This window comes from Rhinolophus hipposideros (assembly GCF_964194185.1).
Source record: "Rhinolophus hipposideros genome assembly, chromosome: 16".
NCBI lineage: Eukaryota > Metazoa > Chordata > Mammalia > Chiroptera > Rhinolophidae > Rhinolophus > Rhinolophus hipposideros.
In genome coordinates, this window is record NC_138062.1 from 4905023 (window position 1) to 4924757 (window position 19735).

General features: G+C 39.5%; 1 protein-coding gene across 3 annotated transcripts in view; it reads left to right on the forward strand.

Moving 5' to 3' along the window:
• The first annotated feature begins 1106 nt into the window (after window positions 1-1106).
• The window catches only part of BLTP1 (bridge-like lipid transfer protein family member 1), a 162809-nt gene continuing 144180 nt past the window's right edge, over window positions 1107-19735 (forward strand). For all 3 annotated transcript variants that reach the window (XM_081077429.1, XM_081077430.1, XM_081077431.1), the window contains exons 1-6: window positions 1107-1403; window positions 2817-2901; window positions 13734-13855; window positions 16566-16682; window positions 17613-17691; window positions 18793-18857. In XM_081077429.1, the coding sequence (XP_080933555.1) occupies window positions 13759-13855; window positions 16566-16682; window positions 17613-17691; window positions 18793-18857 (358 nt within the window). In that variant the 5' untranslated portion in view covers window positions 1107-1403; window positions 2817-2901; window positions 13734-13758. The remainder of the gene's footprint in view (window positions 1404-2816; window positions 2902-13733; window positions 13856-16565; window positions 16683-17612; window positions 17692-18792; window positions 18858-19735) is intronic.

Here is a 19735-nt window from a genome sequence, read left to right on the forward strand (position 1 = left end):
AACATTTGTAGGTTAACAGTGTTTTACTTTTACGAACAATGTAGCAATGCATAGTTGGTACATTTTGGTCATGTGTGAAGACATCTGTATGATTCATTCTAGAAGTGGAAATACTGGGTCAAAAGGTAGTGCACTTAAAAGTTTTAAAAAGATATTGGTGTACTGCTCTCTGTTGAGGCTAACTCAATTTACATGCTCCCCAAGAAAGTAAGAGGGTGTACGTTCCCCTAAACCCTTTCTAATACTGTGGTGGTAGAATAATTCTGTATCTTGTTTGCAGTGATAGTTACATGAATTTACATGTCATAAAATGACATAAAGCTTTATACACACCTTATACCGATGTCAAATTCCAGGTTTTCATGTTGTATAATAATTATGTCAGATATAACGATGGGGGAAATTGGGTGAAGAGCACACAAGACCATTCCGTATTTATTTATTTATTTATTTATTTAATTAGTTTATTTATTTATTTGCAATTTCCTGTGAATCTGTAATTATTTCAAAGCAAAAAGAAAAGAAAAAATATCATTGGAGGGCTTTCATCGTTAGAGCAATTCTTAGTGAGGCCTCTGGATGGAGACAGTGACTTCTGCACCCTGATCTCCGCGGCCGCTGGAGAGAAGTGCAAGTGGGTGGGAGACTGGCAGGTGGAGGGGCAGCCTGGCCAGGAAAGTCCGAGTCCGATGGAAGGAGCTTCTCATGATCTTCACAACCTCAAACACCGTTAGGATAGAAAGGCTTTTAAAATGCACAATTCATCTCGATGACACTGTCTGCTGCACGATCTGCCGTTGCCAGGTGGCTCCTGGTCACCGGGATGGGAAGAAGTCAGAAACTGGAAGATTCCACCAGTCCGCTCAGCGCTTAGGTGAGCACCACAGGGAATGTCACCAGCCCCTTCCCTTCTCCCCTCCCCGCTCTTCGCTCTTTCCCTTAATTCCAGGGCCATTTAGTTTCAGTTTAGGTTTCGATTTGAGGAGCCTGAAATTTCTCCCCCTTTTCCTATAACAGCACCCAGGCTCTGGCCCGAGACCGGGAAGAGGGCGAAGGGGCGGGGCGCCGCCGAGTCCGGGGCGGGGCCCGGGTGACGTGCCTCGAGCACCGGCGTCGTGACGTAGGACGCTGCCAGTTGACGCAGCCGCAGTGCTGCCCGGCCCCTAGCTCGGACCCCTCCCGTCCTCCTCCGCCCCCTTCTATGTCAGTGGCCGGAGCCGGGCCGGGACCTTGGGCGGCGGGGCTGGACCTCCGGCGGCGGGCCCGGCTGGCGGTGCTAGAGGGTGTGGGCGCCGGCAGAGCTCCGCGGGACGCGTCCGATCGGCGCTGCTGTCGCTGCCCAAGGCCCGTGGCGTCCTCCCATGGGAGGCCAGACGGTTCCAGTCCGCCCCGGCGATCACCAGGTGAGGGGACGGCACCGGGTCAGAACGCTGGGTGGGCAGCGCCTTTGCGGCGTCTCTGGACCTCGGCCGGGTGGGAGTCGGGGAGCTTCGGCCTCGCCGCCGCCGCCGCCGCTGCGTGCCTTCGTCTTCGGCGCCCCTTCCCTGCAGAGCGGGCTCCAGGGGAAGGCCGGGAGGGGCCGTGACGGTCGTCCGACGGCCGGGCACGCGGGTCCGGAGCGGCCGCTGCGGCCGGCGGGGAGGCGGGTGGGCGGCGCCCGCCTGCGGAGTGAGCGCCGCGCGGGAAGGAGCGGGCCCTGCGAGCTCCGGCCGCAGCCTCGCTCGGCCCCGGGCGCGGGCCGCCCGCCTTGCTCCCCGGCCGGGGTGTGCTCCGTGGGCTGAATCGACGCTCGCTGAGCCCGCGCTCTGGACAAGCACATTTCGGCGGAAACGGCGGCTCTTGGGCAAAGGAAGGTGGAGGACGTTGCTTTCTCGTTTGCGGAGTAGGAGTGGTCTCCACCGCACCCCCACCGCGGGGGCCCTCGGAGTGACAGGGGAAAGTTAGGGACGTTGGTTAAAGGGAGTGCGTTCTTGTAAATTTCCTCTGTAAGGAAATCGTGGTTTTGAAACCGTCCAAGCGTGTACGTTTCAGCTGGTCTCATGTTGCCGCTTTACCTCTGCGTGGCGATGGAGCGGATTGATTCTGAGTTAACGTGACACGTGTAGACGCGTGGAGTATAAAAACAAACGCATTGACCACAATAGTTGTACTTACTGGGTGGCACATCTGTGCATACATCATCTCGTTTAATCGTCGTAGCCGTCCTGTCCTGTAAGGTCTATTATTCTCATGCTGTGGATGAGAGAACTAAAGCTCACGGCACCGCCCTGAAAACCACTTGTCCAAAGTCGGACCTGTGACGAAAACCGGGTGATCTGGGTTCCCTTGACAGCCCCTCATAGTCACTGTGCTTTACCATCTCCCCAGCATCTTAAGAGTTTGCAAGGTCATTTTCATTTGGTAAAAATGTGCCAGGGGCTGGGAGTAGGAGGAATGAGGCACTGTTCTTGCCAGCAGAGACCCAGCATTTTGACAGAACAGCGTTTTCAAGCCCACACCGAATATGTTTTAAAGGCAGGATTTGACCTCTAGAACCATGCTTTTCCCAAAACATTGGTTTTGAAAAACATTGGTTTTTCCCAATACAGTCGTTTTGAAACATTTGGAAGGCTGTAGTTTTAAAATTATGGTCTTATTCTAGATTTAGGAGTATTTCTTCTTTGGAAACTTTAAAGACGAAATGTGGTGTTGGACTAACATTAAAGGCTTTGTGTGTGCAAGCATGCAGGTGTAATCAGATCAGTTAATCTGAAATGGTGAAACTGCTGAGAAAGCCAGAATATCTTGTATAATTGGTTGAAATGCTGTTTTTTCAGGTTCGATAAGATGAAACACTGCAGATGGGCCTTCTGAAGATAAGGCGAAGAAAAAAGATTGAAGACTCTGGAAAAAGCAATTTGGGTAAATATTTTGGCTAAGTTAAGAAAATCTAATTTCCATTTAAAGCTCAGGTAAGGAAATCTTATGATTTTCTTCTTCAATTGTGTCTTAATCTACTGAAATGGTCAAGAAATGGGGTTGAGGTGGAGGTGTTGTATAATGTGACCTGCCATTCTCTCTTCTATGAAGACAGAAGAATAAGGGAGAATAATAGGTAAACCACGGTCACTGACCAAGCTGGAAGGGATGGAATAAAAGGATGCAGGTCAAGGGTACATTAGCTAGACGTCTACCGAGACAGGAGGTAAAGAGATGGAAATGATTATGGATCCAGATAAATTGGTAGGAGGCAGGGTAGAGGTTGCTTCACAAAGTCCATGCAAGAGACACCCGCTTATGGTAGAAAGAGGAAATGGCTCACTCATGGGGTTAGTAGCCTTTCTGGTGTGGGCCTGCTGACTCCTGGTTTTTTGTAAGGAGAAGGCGAGGAGAGTGAGGGTAGTTTAGCTTAAGATGGCAGGTGTGAACCATCAGGGTAGAGATACTTTGCAGCTATCTTGCAAAATTACCTTTTTCATCTATTGCTGAATAACAAATTATTCTGAAACTCAGTGGCTTAAAACATTCATTTTCGTAGAGTTTCTGTGGGTTGGGAATTTGGGAGTGACTAAGCAGGTTGCTTCTGACTTAGGGTCTCTCAAGACGTTGCAGCCAAGAACTTGGCTGGGACGTCAATCATCTGGGGACTCAATTGGGGCTGAAGACTTGCTTCCATGGTGGCTCACTCACATGGCTCTTGGCCGGACCTCTGTGGGGTTTTGTAAGTGTCCTAACGAGGCAGCTGGCTTCTCCTGGAACAGATGATCCAAGAGAGCAAGGAGGAAGCTGGGATGCCATGTGTGACCTAGTCACACATCACTGCTTCTGCCACATTCCTTTCGAACTATACCATTTAGGGCAGCCCACAACTGGGAGGGGAATTGATTAAGCTCCACCTCTTGAAGGGAGGAAGATCAAAGAATTTTTGAACATATTTTAGGACTACCACACGCTTTCTATAGGGGCAAATAAGCTCTTTAGAAACATGTAGACATGGCCTTTATGACCAGGTGAGAGGAAGGTGCAGAAGTCTGGGGGCATGGTTCAGTCAGATTTGGGTCACTTTGCGATGTGGTCTTCTTTACTGCTAATCAGACTCCATAACTGGATGTGTTACTGCTGTGGTTATTAAAAGAAAAAGTGACTGCTGACTTTTGATTTAATGGAGAATCCTTTTAGGAGGTAAAATGCCATAGTGGGCAAAATGTACATTTCTTATTCCAAATATGAATTTTGGTAACATTCATGTTAGCTTCTACACTAGAATTTAGAGCTGGGAGGAAGGAACTCATTTTTCACAGAAAAGAAACAGGACTAAGATAATTACTGACTCTCGGACATAAAGGATGAGAGGCAGTATAACACAGACTCTAAAGAGAGACAGTTTAGGTTGAGATCCCAGGTGGGTCATGTCTTAGCTGTGTTTGTGCTTAGCTTCTGCCACAGTTTCCTCACTGGTAAAAGGGGCAATTGTAAATGGATAGTTATTTGTGATGATTGGATGAGTAAATACACATAAAGTATTGAGAACAGTGCCTGGCACATAGCAAGCAGTGAATAAATGTTAGCCATTGTTATGGTAGTTATATTTTATTTTAATGGTGAGCTAATGCCATGGAATGAACATTTCAGAGTAAGATAACATTGACCAAAATATATAGAGTCTAAACTTTAAGTTACTGACCTTACTGTGCTTTGTCACTTTTTATGCATATATAAAGTATGTTTCTACCTGGCTCCATAACCATTTAAAAAACTGTCAGATGTCACCAGTAGTATGTATAGGTTATATCCCCATAAGACTCCCTAAAGTAGCCTTTCTTCTGGTTATACGTACATGAAAGTTTAGTTTCGATTGTAGCAATATCCTCAGCTCACAGGAATTGGCTGTTAAATGAATTTGTTTGGTTGTCTGCATAGGATCATGCTTATAAAAAATAATTGTCTTTGAAATTGATGTAGTGAGGGTATTGGTATAGACATGTGGCCAGTTTCTTCCTCTCGCTCCCTCATGTCCAAAGACCCTATTTTGTTGGTAGGTAATTAGAATATCTATGAGGGACGGTTTTCTGCCTGATGTGACTTAAGGTAGAAGGTAAGAGAGGAGCTTAAGGGCCAGATACAAAAATGGAAACAGTTTTATTGCAAGAAACCTTCTTTAGAATTTTACTTCGCTGTTGCTTTTTAGTGTTGTGCTTTCTGGTATATATCTAATCAAAACGGAAGTGATATATTGAACTCTTGATTAAAAGACTTAAAACAAACTTGCAGAGTGTGTTCACGAGCCAGTACAGAAAGCAAAAACAGAATCCCACAATGCATCAATGTATGGGATGTAGGGGTGGGAGGATTAAAGCTTTTACTGGTGGCAATTTCTGTTGCTTTCTGTATGGCTGGTCATATTAAGGAATATGCTGACAGTAGTAATTAGTTCTGGTGGATTATTAAAGGTAGCTAATATTTAAATATCATGTGTTCTTCTAGATTTGCAGAGGTTGAAGTCAGTTCTTTTTACCCTATTAGTAGATAGTTTTCTGTATCTTTTTAAGACTTTTTTTCTTTCTTTCAAATAAGTATTTAGGTGAAGTAGCCTAAATTTCTGGCTGTAGAAGTGAGGAGATTTGCTAAAGGGCACCATTTTTATTGGATGATCTGACTTCTTAGATATTAAAATTCTTCCCTGTATAACATGAAGAAGCATTTTTGTGGCATAGATTACAATACTAAAAAGCACTTGACGTTTGTCTAGTTTGCTGACAGTGACTGAATCATCCATCAGTCCGTGTCTGATGCCCTTCAGCAGTGGTTGCCTGTCTACTAGTGTACTTTGGTGTTTGATCTGCTTCTGAGAAGCTTGCTCACTAGTATTTGTAGAACTGTGTTATATTCATATGAACTTTGTAAGTTATGCTAACTACTTTCTTTTCATTATAAACTTATGTTATTTAGTTAATATATTTTTTCTTTTACATACTGTCACGAATGAGATACCCTTAAGTCACTGTTTACTGCCATGCATTTTATAGTTTTTCAGCTTTCACCTTTTTTTGTAGAACTGAGTTTTAAAAAGAACCTTAGTACTAATAACTTAGCTTCCACTGTTAGAATATGTTTCTTGTCAAGCTCTGAGCTCTATGACGTTTATGTTCACTTTTTGTTTTAACGCCTGTAGTGTGTCTTCAAGTAAGAGATGGCCATGTACAACTTGGCAACGGGCTCAAAGAGACTGAGTAACTTCCTGGAGCTATCTCACAGCCAAGGAAGGGACAGGGGGTAAAATGAGCTTTCCATTTGAAATGTGGCTTTAACGCCTACTGTATTTTCAGGAGACCAGATGATTTCCGTTATGTCTGATCGAGTGTTATTTTACCACTTAATTCTGTAGGGCTTTAGAATTAATTAATAATGAAATTATTTTTGTTGCATATAGAATTCTGGGACTGAAAAGGACCTGAAGTGACTCTTTGTACATAGAGAGGATTATACCTAATTTTTCTGACCCGAGAGGATAATTGTCTATTTTGGTTGTTTAAATGGACAAAATAGAACATTATATAATTTTTCTTTATGCACACAAACCTGCTGACCCTGACTAAAATTGTTAAGGAAACTAAGTTTGCTTTTGATGCCTACACTCTCCTTTTTAAGGTTTTTCCTTCCAATCTTCAGTAATCTTGGGACTTTATGGTATTTCTTTTTTTTTTTTTTTTTTTTTTTTACTTTATGGTATTTCTGCATCTTGCTTGTTAATGAAAAAAGTCATCTAATGAATTAATTTACACTAATAACACATGGTAATAATTAGTGGTAGCTATTGTTGACATACTCCAAAGCTGTCTTTGCATTTTAAGAGAGAATATTGGTTAGTACTCTATTTAAAGGAATGGATGGTAGAATTTTAGGCCTTGTATCCTAATGGGTACATTCTTTTAGGCGGAGATTTTTCAAATCACTGCACTCAGTGGGTAATGGCAACCATTACACACATTCCAGTACCATGTTCCATGTAAAAGCTCATGTATTTCCTTTATGTGAGATGTTGGTTGCAGTGGGTACGTGCTTCCTACTTTGTGCACTTTCCTTATGTAGCATCGTTGAGATGGCAGGAGTGTCAGTCACGCACTGTATGGCTGATCGTATTAAGGAATCACGCACTGTATCATATTAAGGAATCATATTAAGGAATCATATTAAGGAATAATATGATCGGCCGTCTCCCTTTGCTCGATGCTCAGACGAGAGCCATTGCAGAAACTGTTCAAATGAATTACATGTTCTTCAAACATCACATTGGATAAAAAGGTTGTTGTGATCTACTTTGTGTTTCACTTTTGTTTTGGGATGTCGTTATGCCGTAGGAAAGATAAACAGTCTATTCAGGCAGGCCCTTGGCGTTGGTATTTACTGAGCTATTTGGGTCCATCACCTGGCGTCTTCATTGTTAAGGAGGACACAAATTTGACTTTGAAATTGGGAACTTTATAAAAGAAACCAAACAGTAGCCGCAAACTTTTCACGTACTCAGCTGTGTATGTTCTGTAACATTTTGTGCATCAGTAAACTTTGGCCTCTGGGTGTGCAGTGTAGAAACTGTACCAAGTGCTTGCTTCACAGAGTTTCTGGCAAACAGAATGCTGCTGTGTCCTAATAGTCTTTAACCTTATATGATGATGAAGAGGCTATGAATGTTGATGGAGTTTAAAGGAGATCTTTAAAGTTGATTTATTTTCCAACTTTTAAAACCCATGTAATTTTCCTTATGAAAAGAAACTGGTTAAATGCGGAGAAGTTTAATATAATGCTCTAAAGATATGTGAACGCCATTCATGCAAGAATTGTGACTTCACTGTTGCATGAGGAGTTTGAGAATAATTCTTTTTCTCTTGTTTTTGTTATATTTGAAATTGGGTTATTAAATTGTTGAATATCCTCTTTACTTCTTAAACACAAGCAAATGAAAACAAATTTTCTGCAGGGTGAAAAGATCACTTAGGAGTCTCTTTGGCCCTAAATGCATTAGAAATACTTGCTTCTCTTTGACAATAGCTCATAGTTATGTACTTTTTATGATGCGTTTATTTCATTCATTATGAAACCAGTGTTTATCGAGAGCCTACTGTATACCGCGAACTTTGTTGGCTATTGCACACTCCGATGATGAGGACAAACCGTCCTTAAAGAGACAGACTTGTAGACGGAGAATCACATTGTGACGTGATGACTGCCGAGATACAGGCCGTCATTCAGACGGCCTCTGTGTAGCGTTTTCTGCATTGTCAGGCATCCTGCAAAGATTGTTGTAAATGTCCCAAGTCTTACACCTAATACTCAGAATTCCTCAGCTGTGCAGTTGGATGCTTAATCTTCATAAATATATATTGGATGAATAAACACAAAAGTACCTCTATGTTGTCATGCACTGTCTTACTATGTGCTCAAATAATCAAGCTCAAGTAGCTACTTTCCCATGACCATGGCAGGGGAAGCTGTGGCTCGTCACAGCGCGGTCTTCTCCAGTCATAGGTAATATTATATAGACACAGTCAAGTTTAAGCCTGTTCTAGGAAAACCTTATTTCTGAAACGCTGTGTCACATTATGGGTTGATGTGCTCCTTTTGAAGGAGCAGTGGCAGCCTGGGAGGGGATGAGCAGTGCAGTGAGGTTTCCTTGGGGACCTGTGGGCAGGTGTGCAGACCATCTACTTCCTTCTATTCCCCTTCTCAGGCATGAAGGCCCTCTCATCCATATTTCCTTTCAACTACCACCCTCAGCTAGGGCCGTCCTTCTGCCCGCTGTTATAAACACAAATTAAAAAGTGAAAAAAGAAAAGAGGAGTAAAGGACCTGTAATGGGAACCAACAAAAAAGGAGAATGAAATAGAAGAGGTTTTAATAGATATAAACTTAACTTGTAATTTACAAACATAGAGAACATGAGAAAAGCCGTCAGATTCTCTCATCTTTCCATTCCCGAATCTTCTTGAATCTGGGTCCATCCTTTTCTCTGTTCTTCCTGTTCAGATAAAGGAAGTGTTCCCTTTGTCAAAGCCAGCCTGCTTCCCACATGTCATGTCCTGTCTGCCAGCCACCACTCTCCCTTTTTTCTTTTTAAATTATGGAAGTATTATATGCCAATTGTAAAACATTTAAATAATACCTAAGTATCAAGAGCAGTGTAAGTGAAAGTCCTGCGATTTCTTCTTCTTTCCCCATGTCTCCTCCCACTGCTGTCTCTGGAGGTAACCACTCATGGCTTTGCTAATGTTTTGGCAGATTAAAAAAAGTATACATGTACACACACCACATATGTGCTCCTGTAGGCATAGGTGGTGTGTATATGCAATAATGGAGACTCTGTTTTAACGTGAGAATGCTACACGTCTTGCTTCTCAACCTGCTTTATCCTGCTAACATCACATATAACCTGGACATTTCTGCGTCAGCCTTTATAGAGCTCTGCTTTTTTTAGGAAGGCTGCATATTATTTCATAGTAAGAGTATACTATAATTCAACTTTTTTCGAATACTTGACATTTTTTCCAGTTTTTCAGTATGATATATAATGATACAGTGACTTTCCTTAAAAAAAAAATCTTTATGCTCGAGTATTTCTGAGAAAGAGTCTAGACCTGATGTCCAAGTCAACGCATATACATTTTCACAGTATCTGATAAATCGTTCTTCTCAAAGAGATTTACGCCCTTCAGCAGTGTATGAGTCATGCCGTGTTCCCATACTTTTGCCAATATATTAGGTTGGTGCAAAAGTAATTGCAGTTTAAAGAGTTAAAAATAATTGCGAAAATCGCAATTACTTTTACACCAACCTAATAGTTTGCAGTCTTTCTAATTGTCACTTAGATGACTAGTGAGTGATAAGTGGTGATTGTCCCTAATTGCTAGTGATACTGTCTTTCTCTGAATTGCCTATTTATATATTTCACTCATTTTTCTATCAAGTTATTTATATTTTTTGTATTGATTTGTAGGATGATCTCCATTTTTGGAGGATTAAAATAAAGACTTGAAAGTCTGTCTCTAAAAGTCTCCTGATGCAGGTATTAGATATAAGATGACTTTATTTCTTTTATGCCAGTGGGAGAGAAATGAAATCACTTGAATGTAGTATTTGAAAAGATTTGACAGGTAATTCATCTTGGAAAGTAATCTTTCTTGGAAAGATATTTCTTCAAATGGTGGTAGCAGTGGTGGTGTTAAATTAGGAACTGTGATAAATTTCTGGTTTATGCTGTTTGATTAAACTTTCACATTTTCATGCTTTTCTTTTGTATGTCACTAAAATAATAATTACCACATTTTTTTTCTAATGTGAACAGCAGTTTTGAAATGAATACCATGGATTTCAGAAAGAATGAAGAGAATATAGATGAATCATGAAAATACTGAGAGCATGTCTTCAAACACGTAGATTAGTGTTGTTTTCTTATGTAATAGATAACAATACTACTGAAAACGATATTTGAAAACAGTGGCTGTGTTCCAGGTGCTGTCTCTGGCGTTGTGGATACAAACATGAATATAACAATCCCTTTTGGTAGTAATGGGTCAGGAGAGAGGGGAGACGGGAGATGGGGGTTATGCGTCTTTGTCAGGCATACCTTAGAAGTGAGGCTGTGTTCTTCTCTAAGGAGCGCACCATTTTGACTTAGATCCTAATACTGATGTGGTTCACAATCACTTCATTTTAAGTGCTGGCTTTCCCACAGTTCCCCTTTCCCCCTTGATTATTAATAATTTTGGGGGGGAGTTATTTGAGATGATATGAATATCCTATTGCTTGTTAAAATTTAATTATTTCTATTCATATGGACTCAAAGATTCCTTTTTTATTAAATGGGTTGTAATCTATTATTATTTTTTATTTTGATGCTTAACTTGTCCCAGATTTTGCCAGTGGGAGCCTCTTCATGCTGGTTTCTGTGTCCTTTTGACATGTTCCCATCATTCTTCGAGCACCACTTTCCTTACTGGAAACAGGGCTCAACCTCGACTTTCCTTGCCCTAGTTGTGGAATCAGTCATTTCTTCAAGGAGCCCTTTTCCTCTTAGTAGAAAATGGTTTTTAGAAGCCAAGTTCTCTGCTCATGTTTATTGGGGTATTTTGCTCGCAGGACCTGTGAATGAATATATGTATACACATTGTAATGCAGGGACTCAGCTCCCGCTCCTGGCAGGTGAACACAGGATATGGCGAGGCCAAAAAGGAACAACAATGGAGCCATGGATAGGGGGTTCATACCACTATGTTCTCACTGGAGGCCGGGCGAGACAGAGGAAGTAGGATCTGCACCATCCGCAATCTGTGCTTGGTAACCACACTTGGTAGCCGCAATCCATGCTTGCTAGCGTATCCACGACAGTTATATTAGTGACTAATGGCTAACTGGTTACAGCTAACGGCCATCTGATCACAGCTGATGGCCATTTACTACCCGAGCCAGCACCTTTCCAGGTGAGGTCGAGAGCCTGGAAACTGCTCTCTGGGATTCAGTCCCTACACACATAACATACATTTACAGTTATATTATTTCTATATACATTTATATTGAAAACTATACCTCCAGCTCTTATCTAACACCTCAGGGTTAATTCTCATTTTCTTCCTTTATATATCCTCCACAGTTAGAAACTAGGTTCCCATTATCTAATACATTTACCTCCTTGATTAATCCCCGCCCCCATACCTGGCCTGGACTCTCTCCCAGGTGTTCACCCTCCTTCTCCCGCATCAGCACCCTATATCAGATGGCCCCCTGTACGGTCGCCCTCCTTATCTCTCGGGGGTCGGAGGTCGTCCTCCTGGGCTGACACCCTGCAGCAGGCCACTTCCCTGTGCAGGTGCGCTTATCACTGTTCAGCCCCAGCACCTGAGCTGGACTGCTTCTCCTGCCGGTCCCCCACCATGGATGCCCTCTTCCTTCTCCTGTGAGGAAGTGCCTCACGTCTTCTTGCAGGTGTGGCCTCATGCTGCAGTGGCTTTAACACCCTGAAATGCGGCTGCTCTTCTACTCGCCTCTTCTTGGCACAATTGGATAGTTAATTTACCCTCCTGGGGCTCTGACATCCACTCTGGGCCACGGCACTGCTGTCCCTCCTTTCCCCATATGCAGATGGCGGCCTTACTGCTTCACTGGCTTTGAGACTGAACGCTTCAGGAAGGGAAAGGAAGAGGAAACAACCAGTTGGGTTTAATTCTGTCATTTGCTCCATGAAGATTACACAGTAGCTGCTTTTATCAGCCTGCAGTCCTCTCTGCGATGGAGCTGGTGGCGTGGCACTTGCGCAGTGGCGCTAAGCGTGTGGCTACTGCTGTCTGGTTCTCTGCGGCCCTCCTTGCTCTGACTTCCTTTGCACCAGAATGTCCACTTCTTACATGAGGGCCTTCATTAATTCCTGGCCTTTTCTTGTGTGCTTGCTCAAATTGTGTTCTTTTAACGAGCGAGCCTTTATCTGTTGATTTCACGTAAAGGTTTTGCATTAACTCATAATTGGAAACATGTTGGTGAGAACTGTGACACTGCAGTTTTCTGTCTCTGCAGCCTGGACCACTCTTCCTAATTCCCTGTGGCTGGGGGTGGTTACACTGGTGGCTGCTGATGATTGGGGATGGGAACTGTTGATCCTTTTGGTGGACAGATCACTTCCCCTTCGATTTGGTTCAAAACAGATACTCTTTTTATGTGGAAAATTGAATGTTGGGACACATCCCTCATGGAATATCCCCAGAATTCAGTAGGTGATCTTTTCGCGCTCAGTGCTATAGTGGTGATACATGTGTGAAATGGTGAAAATAAGTGTGAAATAAGTACAGGTGTTATTTTATAACATGTAAACTATTTTATGTGACTGTGTGGTTTTAGATTATAGGTCTTTTCCAAGTGCTTTCTCCCTTTTAAAAATTTTATTTTATTCTTTAATTTAGAAAAGTAAAAAAGGAAGAAAGAAAGCTCATGTTGTAAAGTTACCCCCTGAATTTTAAGTTGCTGGTTGATGGATTTTTCAAAGCTTTGAAAATATGAGAGCATTTTTTCACCCCAGTTTTATTGAGATATACTGACATAGAACGTTGCATTTTCTTGAGGATAAAAAGGATCACTTAGGAGTCTCTTTAGCCCTGAGTACATTTGAAATACTTCCTTATCTTTAGCGATAGTTCGTAATTATGTACTTTAATAATGAGGCATTTATTTCATCCAAATATTATCTTCCTTCCACCTGCTGGAGTAGTAAAGTAGTATAACTTGCAAGGGGAGTCTCTTCCTGATGGGGTCTGTAATTGATGCCTTTTTGTTGGGGTCTGTAATTGACATTAAGTAATAGAGTGAGCAGGCTCCCCCTTTGGCCTCCTGACTCCATTTTAACTGAGGTTTCCCTTTATTAATTCTCACAGTACTTAGTCCCTTCTTATTGTTGAGATAAATACCTTTGGCTAGGTTTCAGAATTATGATGTTCTGAGTATAGTAACTGAAGTATAGTAACCAGAGTGTAGTAACTGAACCCGAGTCTCTACTCATACTTAGTATGGTGAAATCCAGTCATGAAAAATCTTCTATTTTATATAGAAATGAGGACATTTTTTTTGTTTGTTGCATTTTTGCAGTTTTATCATTAAAGAAAGCAGAATGTGATTTAATAAACTTTCATATTTATTAAATTCACCTTTTCTCCCTTACATAAGTTTCCTTGCAGGTTAATACATCTCTGATTCTAATTTTAACCTTTGAACTCTTTTAGATGCTGCTGTGGAAAAACGTCAGTCATGGATCAAAGGAAGAATGACAGTATTGTCCCTAGTATCACTCAGTTAGAGGATTTTCTGACAGAACACAATTCCAATGTGGTTTGGCTCCTTGTTGGTAAGTAGAATGTATTTTCTTATACATTAGTACTTTTTACTTTTTATGTAGGGATTAATAACTGCCAAGTTTTAAGTGGTGGTTGGCTGAAGTTGGAATTCTTCCAGTGTGTTTCTCTGAATGCTTGTTCTGGGAACTGATCTTTTCCTGAGGCCGCCTGCTTGTCTGACTTAGGGGAGATGGGAGGAGAGGAAAGACATTGCACTTCACTTCTCTTTCCTGTTTCAGGTCCACTCCTCCACCCCTGTTCCAACACACACACAAACTTTTGTTTGCTTTGTTATAAAAGTGATAAATCCTCATGGTAAATGCATGTTTAGAGTAAAATAAAATGTGTACACCTAATTAATCTCATTTCTGTCCTCACCCCTTATGCACTTGGCAGTGGGCTCTATTAGTAATAATTTTTTGTGTGATATTCCAAAAGTTTTCTAGGTACATACAAATAACACAAAACAGAGTATAATTAAATGGCAAAGAGAGGGACGGAATACCAGTGAATGAATATGAACAAATAAGAGGGAGAAATTGCAAAAACATATCAAGGAAGGGAGAGATTAGTATAGGCTATTACCCAGGAAGCTTTTGTGGAGCAGCAGTATTTGATTTGAATTTTAGGTAGACAGTAAAAGGCAGAGAGCAAACTAGGACGGGTCAGATGGGGTAAGAGAGGAAAGGGAGCGTAGTGCTGCTTTTTGAGCATCTTGTGTGTGCATACCACAGGCATTTTCCCATATTGTCTCTGACTGCTCGGCGTGCTTAGGAAGGTAGGCGCTCTTCTTTTCCTTTAAACGTGTTTGGGAATCGAGGCCCATGAGGATCAAATAACTTACACACTTTGCATGGCTGTTTTTTTCTGAGTATACGCTTGTGCTTCTCTCGTGGCACCACAGGACGTGTAGTAGGGACACAGGCAGAGATGAAGTGTACATAGAAGGAATGTAATGACTCATGAGTTGTAGGTAGCATTAGGTGACCGTTTAAACTTTGAGTTCTGTTTTTTTTAATTGATGAAAGTGAACTGTCGTAAATTATCATGAATGAAAACCAAAAAAATTAAAATAAAATGCAAAACATTAGTATGAAATGGGACTTCATAAAAAGCAGCGTTGAAAATGACCTTTTAGTTTAATTAAGGGCAGAATTCTGCCTTCTTTCCTATCCCTTCTCCTATCACCTAGAATTTCTCTGGCTGTTTTCTGTTGTATACAATTCACGTCTTTAAGGAAAACACAGCACCAACAACCAGAAAAACACTGGATTGTTTAATCTCACTGTTTTACTAGTGGTCTTATGATATTGTAGAGGGGGTGGGGGACGTGATACAATGAAAAGGCCACAGTCCCTAGGCTGTTTAATACTAGAAGCATACTTTCTTAGCAAATACCTCTTGCCTTTCTGAATGGCCCACAACCATGTACTGTTAACACAATGATTTACAGTTAAAAAAAAATACAAAATAACTTTAAACTTAAAACATAATGATACAGCATCAAAATAATATTCAAAAGAATTGTTTTAGAACTAATTTTTATGACAGATCATAGCACTTCTACATCCAAGCTGTTACCATCAATCTAAGCTACCCTGAGAGATGTTGTATTTTAACTCTCAGTTACTGCTTTGTTTTATTTACTGTGCTTCCCTGAAAATAAGACCAAGCCGGACCATCAGCTCTGATGTGTCTTTTGGAGCAAAAATTAATATAAGACCCGGTCTTATTTTACTATAATATAAGACCGAGTCTTATATAATATAATGTAATATAAGACTGGATCTCATATAAATTTTTGCTCCAAAAGATGCATCAGAGCTGATGGTCCGGCTATGTCTTATTTTCAGGGAAACACGGTGTATTAAATAATTTTTTAAAAAAGTTAAGATCTTGATTTGATGTTGCTGAAAACTTACGCATGTTAAATTGCTTTACATTACTTTGTTGTAACTTAGAAAATTGTTACACGTTTTAAATGGATGAGTTAAAAAAATCAGAAAATGTTTTCTTATGTTTTACTTTTTGTATATTCATGAACTAGTTTTTTTGGAAATATAAATTTATAAGTATGACTATCAACTTCATGAAAAATGGTCAAATTTGGAATATCATTTACTGTAGCAAAGTCAGTACAAGTAGGTTAGCCTCTTATCAATTACAGTCAAATAGTAAAAGGTGTCCTATTTAATGTGGATGTGCCTTTTAAGTCGCTAAAATCCCCACTTATTTCCATTGCTTTTTAAAAAGAAGAGTCGGTTGATTTAGTGACTTTTCTCTGATAAAAAAAATACATACATCAATTTTTTTTCTTTTTAAGTAACTTGAGCCTTTAGGAAATAGTTTAAGCCTGCCTAATAAAAGTGGGTGTTTTTCAGAATATTCAGAAATATGGGTGTTCTTGTCCCAGAACATCTTAACATATGTTTAATAACTAAAACAATAAAAGGAAACAGAAACAAAGGAACGATTACTTTAATTGATCTAAATAGAATCTATGCTTTTCCGGTCAATGACTAAAAGAGAATGAGGAAAATTGGATAAAGTAGAATCAACCTCTAACTTTAAAACTCCAAGTTAAATTGTAAGAGGACATGTTACCATATGGAAGAAATTCCTATGATTTCTGAATGTGGTAAATGATCTTTTGCTAACAAATTTTTACTAAGATATTACGGTGATTGAAAGATATCCTTTTGCACTTTTTTCTCCTAACAGCTACCATTTTGTCCTGTGGATGGATTATTTATCTCACATACTACAATTCTCGGAATGTTGGTCTTATTTTAACATTGGTTCTTAACAGATTATACAAACATGGCTATATCCATATTGGTAAGTTTGAGTAATACTGCATTTATTTCTTCTGTGCAATCTTGAGGTAGGGGTTACAAATTTACATTTTATAAGCAGGTCATAGCATTAGAAATTTACCTTTGTTTCTTAAGGTTAGACTCCTTTAACTGGACTTTCATGCAGCAGTCTGACAGGTTTTGTACATTACCTCATTCTTATTTCTTGAAAATGTTTCTATAGTTACTATTTCACTTTTTTTGCTTATAAAAGATGCTCATTAAAATAATTTGAAAAATACATGAAAGTTTCTAATGCTCGATGAAGTTTTTGCTGTTTTTTTCCTTTTTAAAGTAAGCTATACTTTAAAAATCTGTAAGTTGGAATCATCTTGTATATTTCTTTTTGTGGCGTGCTTTATTAATTTAGTTTCTGACTACTTGTAACTGGAAGATTTGCAGATAGATTGGAGGGTGTATTAGGAAACTGTATGCTTTGGAAAGCCCTAAACCAGTGGGGGAAGGGGAGAGGAGACACTGAATTCGGACCATTCTAATCTTCCTTAGAGATGAGTATCTCTTAGTGAACATAAACTTCTCTCAGACATCTATAGTCTTTCATGAATTTGAGGCAATGACTGGTTCCTGGAATCACCTGAATTAATGGAGGAAAATGGTGAATTAGTAACTGCTTTGGGTTTGTTTAATGACTGTACATAATTAAAGGAATTAGTCATATGAAGCAGGTATTTAATGTCCTCATATGGTTATTTAGCAGCTCTGTCCACTGTGATGAACTTGGGGTACTGTTTGAAGAAAGAATGATTGAAATTAGTAAGGCTGTAAGGATATCAGGAAGGGAGTCAGAGAACATTTAATTATTGAATAAATTGAATGTTAGCACTATTTTAAGTTTTAAGGGCTCTAATATCAAAACAATTACATTAATCACTGTTTTTTTTTCCTATAACAGGCTCCTTCTCTTTCTCTGTTCTTTCTGGGAAAGTCATGGTTCGTGAAATCTATTACATTACAGAAGACATGTCTATTAGGTAAACAAAACGATGAATTTAGAAAACTATTTTAAACTTGAAATATTGTAAAAATTTTTCTGATTATTTAATGTGACTTCTTCAAATAAAACCATAAAGCAAAAATCATTGTTTTCAGTAAATCATAGCTGATGAGTTGATGTTTTAAAATGTTTCTGTCAGTAGATTAATTTAGCTAAAGTTTAGACTGGCAAACAGTTTACCAAATAGCAGCTTATGGAAATGAATAATCTCACTTCATTCTAAGATGAAAAATTGATCCATTAAGTTACCTGGTCATTTCTGTTGTAGAATTCATGGTGGTCATTTGTTATATAAAATAAGGATAAGAGATGCCAATAACTCTCATCCTTTAGGTCCTTATTGGGTAATACGTTTTTAGAATTATTTTGCATCTGTTAACAACTCTAATTTTACTTTAAGAAGGAGACACAAATCTGAATGTAATAAGAAATTACAATTAGTATGTTTGCTATGTTCTCTCTTTTGTAAGCCTTGAAAGAAAAGCTTACTCTATTTTTGTGATTTTCTTGAAATTTGTTACTTAGAACTTGAATTAGTTGAGAGGTGCTGGTTTCTGGCAACACATACACTTGACTTAAAATAGTAGAGGCAACTTCTTTGTTGAATCTAAAATTACTTCCAAGTTAAAAGTAAAAATTAAAACTTAAGATGCTCGAAGTTCATCCTTTTGGAGCATGAGGTGATATATCATTACAGAAATGAAGGAATATCTTTAAAAGTTTCTCTTAGTGTGCTAACGTCCCCCTTTCAAGATTTGGCTTTTTTGCTTATGTAGTTTTTACACCATTAAAAAATATTTATAAAAGAAAAAGGTTTTCTGGTAACAATTCATTTTCCTGTTGAATATAATCTGGTTTTACATTTTACCTGGATAGAAGAATCTTTAGACTTATGCAAATCTTCTTTTCCTTTTTTAACTGGAAGATTATGGAACATTTAGGTATGCCAGTGTTCTGTTGAGAATTTTTTGTATTTCCTTATTTATTATCAATTGCTTGCCTTTTATAATAACTAATTAAGAAGTGAGTTAAGTAAATTGTTACTTAAGTTTTTATTTCTGTAATTTATCTTGCTTAGAATTCAAGATGGATTTATAATTTTTCGGTGGTGGAAAATGTATAACCCAAAGCAGAAGCAACATGGTGAGTTTTCACTTATTCATGTGTTTGAAATCTTCAATCATATAATCTGAGTTTTCAACTATGGATATTGACACGTTTCACATTTTATAATAGATAAAATTACTTTTAAAACTTTGGAGTCTACAAAACTTTGATTTTATCACCAGTTGGCTGAACATCCTTTAGCAGCTTTCCTCTTGCTTGTTTAAATTTGGTTACTTAGCTAATTATTTATTCAAGGTCATGTTCAACATGACCCTTGCCCAGATTTCTAGCCCCACCCCCGGTGGACCTATATCTGTGGACCTAACCACTGCTGTGGTTAAATGGCCTTCCCAGTGCTCTCCATTCATCTGCTAAGTCATTTTCTTTTCAGCTTCCATGCTTCTATTCATTCTTCTACCTGATGCTGCTCCTAGTTCTCACTTATCTTGTAAGGTAGGATGAATAGAAAAGAGGAAACAGGCTCTAGACTGTCTTCTGGTTCTGCTTTCAGCATCAGAATTGTGCCATGTCAGAATTTCCTTCCCAGATCTTTATTTCACGGCTCTGTAAGGCTCTGCTCTGTGGGCCGGACAAGTATACTCGACACTAACAGTACCTGTGGCTTCAAGGAAGAGGAGACCCGATCTTGACTCTCTCGAAGAACAATTCTCACACTGTTTAATCTCAGGAGTCTTGACATTCTTCTGCATTATTGAGGATTCCAAAGAGCTTTCATTTACATAACATACCGATATTTATTACATTTGAAATTAAGCCGGATAATTACTGAAACATTTTTATTTCATTAAAAATAATCATAGTGAATCCATTACACATTACAATAAATAACATACTTTATGAAAAAGAACTTTTTCAAAGCAAGAAAACAAAATAGTGAGAAGAGAGTCATTATT